The sequence below is a fragment of the Oxyura jamaicensis genome, chromosome Z, assembly GCF_011077185.1.
Source record: "Oxyura jamaicensis isolate SHBP4307 breed ruddy duck chromosome Z, BPBGC_Ojam_1.0, whole genome shotgun sequence".
Lineage (NCBI taxonomy): Eukaryota > Metazoa > Chordata > Aves > Anseriformes > Anatidae > Oxyura > Oxyura jamaicensis.
The window spans coordinates 75216640-75226256 of record NC_048926.1 but is presented as its reverse complement, the minus strand read 5'-3'; the positions used below and the strand labels follow the sequence as shown (position 1 = coordinate 75226256).

General features: G+C 46.7%; 1 protein-coding gene across 1 annotated transcript; it reads left to right on the top strand.

The window, feature by feature from the left end:
- Positions 1–5994: 5994 nt before the first annotated feature.
- On the top strand, positions 5995–7754 carry TMEM215 (transmembrane protein 215). Its single transcript, XM_035310969.1, has one exon. It carries the CDS (start codon positions 6263–6265, stop codon positions 6983–6985), a length of 723 nt encoding a protein of 240 aa, XP_035166860.1. The 5' UTR covers positions 5995–6262; the 3' UTR covers positions 6986–7754.
- Positions 7755–9617: the final 1863 nt, after the last annotated feature.

Genomic DNA, 9617 nt, shown 5'->3' with positions numbered 1-9617 from the left:
TGCTCCTCCAGCCCATACTTCAAACACTTCTCTATGAGGAGGTTGGTGGGGACAGTGTCAAAGGCTTGATGGAGTCCAGGAAGACAATATCCAATGCCTTCTCCTCATCCATCAGGCTGCTTGTTTCATTATAGATGCTTATAAAGCTGACCAAGCATAACTTCCCCCTTGGCAAGTCCATGCTGACCTCTCCTGATGGTAGTAGTGCTTAGGGACATGGTTTAGTGGGTGACATTGGTAGTAGGGTGATGGTTGGACCAGATGGTCTTGAAGGTCTTTTCCAACCTTAATGATTCTGTGATTCTTCTTGTTATCCTTGTGCCTGGAAATGTTTTCCTGGCAAAGATCCAGTGAGGCACAAAGTAGTCAGAGGGGACACAACAGGACTGTTATGACAAAGATTTCAACTGTTCATACCTAAATAAATGCATTGGTTAAATGAGCTATTGAATACACCATTGAGCATGCCCACCCTTTTTTCATTGGCTTCAAGTTTAGCTTGGCAAGTTCCAGACTTCCAGAGCCTGCAAATAGCATGAAGTGCTAATACTCTTTTGATTCATCTCCCTTAGTTTGTCACCAATTTTCCCAAAAGAGACAGGAAGAGTACCAGCAAGCCTCCCAGGGAGCACTTGTCATTTTGAGTGCCCTAATATGTGGTCAGTTCTACATGATTATGCTCAAAACTGTTTTAAAGGTTTTACAGCACATCTGAAATCATTAGCTTCTTTTGTAGAGTTAGGTCAAAACAACCTGACATGAGCTATTTTCCCTCCCTCTCCACAGATGTGACTCCAATTAGAGACCCCTTTTAAGAAGTATAGCCTCAGTTTTCTGTGTTCTTCGGGATAAAGCAAGACACCTATTATTTGCCATTATTCATAACATGCAGCGCTTGTCAGTGACTCCACTGAGATTATTGCATCTTTTGTCTGAGCAGTTTTAGACAGAAGGCATAAAGTGTATTTAATCAGAAATATATTAAGGGGGAAAAGCACACCAGGCAGAGTGATACAGCTAAACATAATTCCCATTGAATTACATGGGCAGGGTTTTTTTGCTCCTATGGAGAAAATTTACTGCCTGGTGCTGTGACTCATACAACAGCCCATACCTCTTCCAGAGTAACCCCACTGAAGTTCCCGAGGTCACCTCAAGACTGATGCATGACTCATTATCAAGATTTCTGAGCCCTGCTCCTGGCGTGCTGGCTCGGTAGCAAAACATGAGCCCTTCAGGCATCTGCTACTTCCTTTTTGCCACTTGTTTCTTGAGAGAACCAGCTGAGCCCTACGACATCTGACTGACGGCCAACTGGCCAGCAAGCAGCAATCAAGCACAAATGATTGCCTGCAAACACCATGGCACGGGGGTATTACTGAACAGGCACAGTTTAAAACTCTTTCCTCAGGTGAGCTCCTTGTAACTGAGGAGATGGAGAACCACCTGTGGCTTTGGAGGAGGAGAGGAGGGATGGGAGATCTGTAAGGTCCTGCTAGACAGACCCCCGAAATAATATAAATAAGAGTGTTTTGGTAGGTGGAGCCAGGTTACCCACAAGCTCTTTCAAACAAAGAAAAATAAAATAATAATAAAATAAACAGCTATAAGTTGAGGAGCGTAAGGATTTCAGCACACTTTTGCACAAAGAAATTAGCAAGTACTTTCTTCTGCCAGTGTGGCTGAGAAAATACAATGTTAAAGAGCACTTGTCTTGGCATTCATCATCCACCTCCAGCACTGGCTACTTGATGTAGATAACAGGCTGGAAGGACTTGGTGAAGCAGCTCTTGAGCAGCTTTGAAGAGCCAGTGACCACAGCAGAATGAAACCAGCATGCTCAAGCTAATGGAGAGGCTCAAGTGTGTGCACAAGAGCATCAGTGTAAGAGCTTGAAACTTGAGCACCCCTGCCCACACAGAACTTGTCAGCAAAGCAAATCCTGTGTTTCATATCCAAATTACTGCTAGGATGTACATGATCCCACACTCAGAAGTGGTATCAAGTTGTGTCAAGTTTTAGCATCACGACCGAGGTTAGAAGGTGGCAGGTCTCATTTTACCTGCGATGCTATCAAGGGCTCCTGAACTCTCATTATAGGATGGTCTGGACATTATAGATAGGCCAGCTTTCAGCTGTAATGTATTAACTTGAAACTATACCTCCCAGGTCTGTTTCCCTTTAGGATGCTAAAAAACATACACTACGCACACTTTGCTTGTTAGATAGTTTTTGGTTTCACACAAGGTTCCCGACAGAAGTGGACAATCAGGTCTGCAACAAAGAAGGTTCAGATCAGGCTCAAGAAAGGAATGCCAAGAAAATTTGTGTGTGTCACTCAGCCAGTAGCCTTTTAATGGCATCATTCCTGGTCTATTCTGATTTATACCAAAAAACCTACATAAATACTGACACGATGTAGCACACCTAACTTGTTTGTCTAGATAGCCTTTTCAATTATTCCATGGAAATTCAGAAATAATCCACCATTGACCCAAAACATAAATTCAGGCTGAAAGAGTAACCATCCAGAGTGGGCTATTCTTGGTATTTTTTCATCAATACAGCAAAGCAGGTTTGAAGATTTCTGCATTTCTGAGGAGGCAAGCGCTGAAAGCACCGGAGATAAAAAAAAAAAGTTGGGGTCACCCCTGCCTGAGGGGTCCAACCCTTTGGAAAAACAAGTTACTCCTGTGTAGACGCATGGGGCTCACAGCACTGCATGCGATCAGAGCTGCTGAAGACTCTCAGACCTTTAACATGTTAAAGCTCCCAGCTTCCCAGCATATGCTCAACTTCATTTTATTCATTTGGCATTATTGCAATTTATGTGTTTTACATGTGATGGACCTGGCTGATGAAAAAGCATGTTGCGCACTTCTGGGTACCTGCTACATTTAATAGCTGAAGCTACAGTAGTTAGCGCACTTTGAACTAGCTCTTGATTTTAAACCCTTACTTCCAGTTTGCACCTAGTTGTAATTTGCAGTTTTCCAGCTTCTCCACCATGGCCATAAGGAGCTGAGGCAGGTGACACTGCTGTGGTAGTTTTTAACTTGGGCAACGCTCAGGTATTTTACTAACACTGGCTGTTTCTCTGAACCGTAAACAGTGAGAGAATGATGCACACTACCTGATTAGCAGTTAAATCAACGTGTTATGTGGGACAGGAAAAGGGGTTTGTATCTAAATGAGCATATGGGGAAATGCACATTGAGCAAGCTGAAATCAGTGTCCCAGTCTGGGACATACCTGCTCACCATTTAGTATCTCTGTTTACTTATGATGTACAAACATGGTGACCCATGTCCAGCCTTTGAATCCTGCCTGCCCTGGTAGGGATTGTGTGGTCACCAAACCCCCAGACTTCTCCAAAAGTCTCTTCCAGAGAAATTCACCCAATTTGAGTCATCCTAAAAAAATGCTTGAAAATCACAATGTAGAGCAAGAACACTAGTGTCCTTGAAATCTGCTTAAGTTTTGCTTTGAATGAACAAAGTTACTGGTAGCAGCATGAAGAGATGGTTAATCACCACTTTGTCTATTCAATCAACATGAAACAATACTTTGAATTTTCAGTCACTGTGTTAGTTAATCCAAAACTTTTGTGCAAGGAACCACAAGGGAGATGTGTTTCACCTCACAGGAGTCAGAGTTTTTTTCTGTATTTGTGACCAGGAAAGAAAATTCAGCTGTTTTCATCTTTGCTCCCCTGTGTAAGTGGATACTTGATGACCTCTTGATTTCTGGCTTGGAAAGACAATTTTCACAATTGAAGCACATTTCCCTGGAACAGGGTGATTGGTTTCCCATCTCCATCCTTCCCCAGAAAGCATAAAATCTCTGTGCTGTTAGTCTTGGGAACCGTTCACATAAGGGACAAATTGGAGGCGTTTAGTTCCACCTTTGTCCTGACAGCTCCTGTAAGCATTTTCCTGCCTGCTAACATCCTCCTGCTCCAGAGTAGATGTTCTCTCTTCCATCTCAGTAACCCTGTCACTTACATTTGAAGAGCCATTTTTATTCCTGTTAGATCTTCTGACATGTACTGCCATTCTTACAGTGTATTTTCCCCTCCACTGATGCCACTAATGACATTTACATTTCTGTGTCATCTACTCAGGCGGTTTTCCTTTCCCTGATGGACCCTGATGAACACACTGACAGCTAATTGCTATTCTCAAAGAGCGTAGTGTATTTTTTCCTCACATCACCAATTTTCCACCCAAAAAGAAGTCTGAGAACTATTCAGATGTGTGAGGGGAGGGGAGGAAAGGTCAGGGAGCAGGGAGCGGTGGGTTTCAAGGCATTTGCTACTGGCATAATCCTGCGTGGCCTTCACAGCTCTCCAGCTCTGTAGGACAGACGGGCTGGAGGTTAATCTTTTCTCTTCATCCGGAGTTTAACAGAGGGGCAGAAAAGGCATTATTCACTCTAACATGAGGACATGCGAGCTGTGTATCCAAATAACAGCAGATGGAAACAAGCAGCAAATTCTCACTCCAGAAAATACAAGCCAAGGAGCCACAGTCATTGCTCGCCCTGTGAAATCCTGCTCAGAGACAGGAGTCAACTTGTGCTGAAATTTGTCTGGGAGGCTTCAGGCCTTTTATGTCAAGCACTTTTATGGTGCTTCTAGGAGACCAAGTTACTTCTATCTGAGCCCATCCAGGCACAGCACAGAGACCGAACGATTCTTTTTATGGACGGCTTCCCAGGGAACTCATTCAAAGGTTGGAAGTTTGTTATGGATCATTATTATCAGTTTTCATCTCAAACCTAGGCTGTTACCACCAATTCAAGCTCCCTCCCCCAGGAAGCCAGCTTCCCTCTCCCTCACACTTGCGCTTCCTTCAAGTTAAGGCACCAAAGGCACCACCACCTGACACCCTGCTTATCAGGGAAGAGGCCAGCGAGGCTGAAGCTGTGACATTTGCAGAGAAGACATCCTTGGGCTTTCTGTCTGCAGACGGTGTGGAAATCCATGGTGTGGGAATGCTTTGTGCATGGTGTGCAGTGGGGAGGGTGCATGAAGATGAGGACCTGTGGTGGTGTTTCTAATGGCTTCACTGAGCTCTGTGCATTCCTACCTTCAACAGTAAACCAAGGAGAAGGAATCACATTATTGGGGTAACTCACAGGAGCCAGGGCTTCACAGCTTGGTTCCTAATGCCCTCTTTCTCCCTCAGAGGCTTTCTGGTAGCACTCCTTCCCATCTCCCAGTACCTCTGCTCCCGGTGAAAGCATTTACTCCTTTATATCACAATTAAGCATCAAACCAACATGCCAGAAAATTCTGCCTCCCCCCCTCTCCACGTCCCCATGCGTTTTGGGTCCTCTCCTGAATCCGTTCACACGGTGGGGCTTGTTTTGGGCCCCCACCTCCCACATGCACCAAAATCCACAGACACCGAACATGGCCAGCAACATGGATGTACGGTGGCACTTTGGTACCACGGGACCCCCGAGGTGAGCCCCAAAAGTCGGGCTGGGGTCCAGGAGGGGTGACAAAGTTTGTGGCCTAGGTCCTTGGGGTGGGAGCTCAGCATGTCCTAGGGCGCTGCTCTCTGCCTGCACATACCCTGGTGACATTTGGGGCAAATCCCAACCCCACAAAGCTGTGAATTGGGGTGCTCCGGGGAGGGAAGCAGGCTCAGACCCAGCTTTTGGTGCCTGTCGTGTGGGTGGGGGGGTGGGGGTCTTAGGAATCCCCAGCTGCTGTGTCCACCGGGACACCCCCAACACACCCCAAACCAACCTTCCCAAGAAAGCCCCCCCCCCCGCCCCACTTCCCACCGACCCCGACCCCCGGCGGCAGCCCTCCGCGCCCGTGGGGCCGTGTTGCGCGTACTCACGGCGGGCGGGCGAGGAGGAGGAGGAGGAGGAGGAGAAGGAGGAGGAGGAGGAGGAGGAAGAAGAAAAAAGGGCAGGCATCCCTCCCGGCGCCCACCCCTCGCCTTTTTGCAGGCTCCGAGCCCCCTTCCGCGGCTCGGGCTCGCACGGCCGAGCCCACCCGTGCCCGCCGTCACGCGTGGGAAGGCGCCGGGCTTTGGAGAGGGGGGGTCGGGGGGAGGCGCTCCCTCCTTAGCCCAGCGGCCGGCGCAGCGCGGCGCAGAGCGGCTCGGGGAGGCAGGCGGAGGAAGGCAGGAGGCAGGAGGAGGAAGGCAGGAGGTTCCCGACCCCCGAGCCGCCGAGGAGAAACCGTACGAAACCCGTCCCAGCCGTCGGGGGTCCTCTAGGGTCCCCTCGCAGGGCAGCGAGGATGGCGAGGACCATGAGACCCGACGACATCAACCCCAGGACGGGGCTGGTGGTGGCTCTGGTCAGCGTCTTCCTGGTGTTTGGCTTCATGTTCACCGTGTCCGGCATCAAGGGGGAGACCCTCGGGGACATCCCGCTGCTAGCCATCGGGCCGGCTATTTGCCTGCCGGGCATCGCTGCCATCGCGCTCACCAGGAAGACCGACGGCTGCACCAAATGGCCCAAGAACAAGTGTCCGTGCTGCAAGCAAGGCAGGGACCGCGATGTCATGGAGCTGCTGAGGACACCGTCAGACCTCGAGTCTGGCAAGGGGAGCTGCGACGAGCTGGCCAAGAAGGCGTACCACAAGGACCGCAGGGCGCTGCGCGGTGAGGACTCGGTGTCCATCTGCACCACCACCACCACCACCACCACGGCGGGGGAATGCAAGAGCCTCATCAGGAAGGTGGACCAGGAGGAGATGCTGAGATACCTGGAGAACTGCTACCCAGAGATGCCAGGGAATGTGTTTGCGGGAGATGGTTCCATGTACAGTGCCTTGGAGAAGAAGGGCTCTTCTCCCACCAGGGACAGTGATGCTTGCCCAGACGTTGAAGACAACATTTTTGTTGCTCCTAAGGACAGCATCATTGTCTGCTCTTACAAGGAGAACAGCCCTTATGACAGATACTGTTGTTACATAAACCCTACTGGAGTCGCCTCAGACCAGGAGACCATAGTGTGAACAATGCATACTTTATATATATGTATGTATTTATACAAAAACTACAGCTCCAACTTCTTGATAGGGGATAATATAGCTGACTGCACTGCATGGGACAATCCTGATACTATTACAATTTAACCTGGTATGTGACTGATACTCAAACCTTTTGTGCCTGAAATACTCTTTCTGTAAGTAAACAAGCATGTTTAAAGGTTAAAGAATTCAATTTTTCATTTTGGGAAAAAAAAAATCCATTTTAATTTTACTTTCTCCCCTCCTTTCCCTTTTGTTTTCTTGCTGCCTGTCGTACACAAGCCCATAGACACGCTGGCAGGAGGTCAGCTGGGAGCAGGAGCTAGGTCAAAACTCTGTAGCTATCTGTAGGAAACTCTGTGGTGCTCTGAGTGCGTCCTGGCAATAGTGTCACCTTGCTTTTGGGAGGGATTGAGAGGTGCCTGTGTGCCCTCAACAGCTGGTCAATGTTAGGGAGCCAGTTTGTCTCTTCCTTCTCCTTCCTGGCAGGATTTTATTCTTCTCTGTTTCAAAGCGTCGACCCTGTGGGCTCTTCTGGAAGTCTCCTAGGAGCTAGTTGAGCCTAGGGGAGATTTCAAAGACTAAGCCGTCACCGATGGCATGAAAAGTACAGGTTTTAGCTCCATTCCTTACCGGTATTGAGTTCACTGGGACGTGTATAACACATTTGGATTTTGAAGGCATACTTTACAAGGGGATTACAACATGATCATGACACAGTTCTTGCAAATGTCATTGGACTCAGGATCTTAAAGAAATTATTCCAGTACATCTTAGGGAATATTCCAGTACTTCTTACAGAATAGACTTGCATGGGTTTTGTTGAGAGCTGGATCTGACTCTTCGGAAAATGTCGTTTTCATGTGCCTTTTCTAAAATGCCAGATGTTTCTCTGTGGCTCATGAATGGTTACAGTCCACGCAGGAGCTGAGGGAACAGAGGACCTGGCTGGCAGATGTTTTTGTTCACTACTTATGGATATACAGCATGAGACATGAAGTGAGTAATGAGGATTAATTCAAAATCTGAGCCTGCGGCTTACATACAGCAATGCAAATCTTGCCTCTTCTCCCCAGCAGAAAATTGCATGTTCCATGTAGTGTACAAAATTTTATCTGGCGGCTATGTAGATAATAGAGATGCGACCTTGTGTGATGTGTATGCTAAACAGCTACTCTAAGGGTTAAGCTCTTAGGGTAAAGATTTCTAAAGCATGGAGTAATTTGCTAGCATCTCACAAAGTCTCAGTCCCTGTAACTAAACTCTCACACCTATTTCAAAAAGTTCCTCTGTGACAGCAATCTTTGTAACTGTTCTTACTTTACCTGCTTCCAACTGACCATAAGCTGCAGCAGACAAATACTTTAAATTATCATTGTCAGAAAGAAGAAAGAATCTTTCTCTTGTAACACCCAGAAATGTCGTGTAGAAAGTGGCAAAGAACTTTCCACTGAAAGGAGCCACTCTTTGCAGCCTGTGGAAATGATTGGGAAGTGGATGGCAACTTTATGCGTCCCTTAGTTTATTTGTTTGGAAACTTGATAGTTGTTGCCAAATTCTTATAGGCTAACAGCCTCTGAAGAGGTTTTCATAAGGGGGAAATAGAGTTTTTTATCAAAGGTTTCTTTCTGTCAGAACAAATGAGATGTTATGTTTGTGCTGTGGCCAAGCTGTGGTGGGACATCTGGATGCTATTAGGAGAAACTAAAAAAAAAAAAAAATGCTATCTCATCTGAGCCAGGTAAAGATTCTTGATAGGTGGTTACAAGGCAGCTTTGCTGCTCTGGCATGCATTAGCAGTACTGTGGGAATGAAAAAACACATACTCTGTGCAGTCCATGTTTCATCCACAGAGCAAAGGAATTTCACAAAAAAAAGACCATCTACCAGAAGTGTCCAACTCCCATGTCCAGATAAATGCTCTCTGTTGTTGTCAGACAGGCTTTCTCCTGCAGGCTCCTTCACTGTAATACCTTACTCTGCAACATAGAGAAGCAGCTCTTTGAAGGCACGGGGAAATCTTATTTTGTTAACTCTGAAGTCAACAGCTGACCTGCTGCTCAGGTACATGATGAGGAATGGGGTCTTTATTGCCTTCTGTTCCCAGGTGACACAGGTGAGGGTCTCACCCGGTCCCTGGATATCAGACCTGCTGAGGGGAAGTGTGCTGCCAGGTAGCTGAACACCGCCTTTGCCAGGGCTCCGAGCAATCCTTTGCATTGCATAACAGAGCAAAGCGTCAGCCCACTGGGAGCCTAGATTTGTACAGTTCTGCAAATATATATAGGAAGAGAGGAAGAAGTCAAGATTTTTTTTTTTTTTTTTTTTTTTTTTTTTTTTTTTTTTCCATTTTGTCTAGGATTAGATGTTCTTTGTCAAAAGTTATATGGGGTTTTGCAAGGCAAGACAGCAAAACCTAGTGACAAATGGAACAGTAAATACATAACTTGAGATTCAGCCGTGCAGATCTGAGGCATCTGCTTTATTAATTTCCTACTCTAAAACCTAAAGAAATTTTGTATTAAAGCAAAGTTTATTGGGAGTGAAATTTTCCCACAGCATAGAAACAGGCATTAAAAATGTACGTTTAAAGCATATTTATAGGCAATATCTTTCC

What these genes read in the sequence shown, in the direction of transcription:
- TMEM215 (XM_035310969.1), top strand. Translation starts at nt 6,263, where the DNA reads ATGGCGAGGACCATGAGACCCGACGACATCAACCCCAGGACGGGGCTG.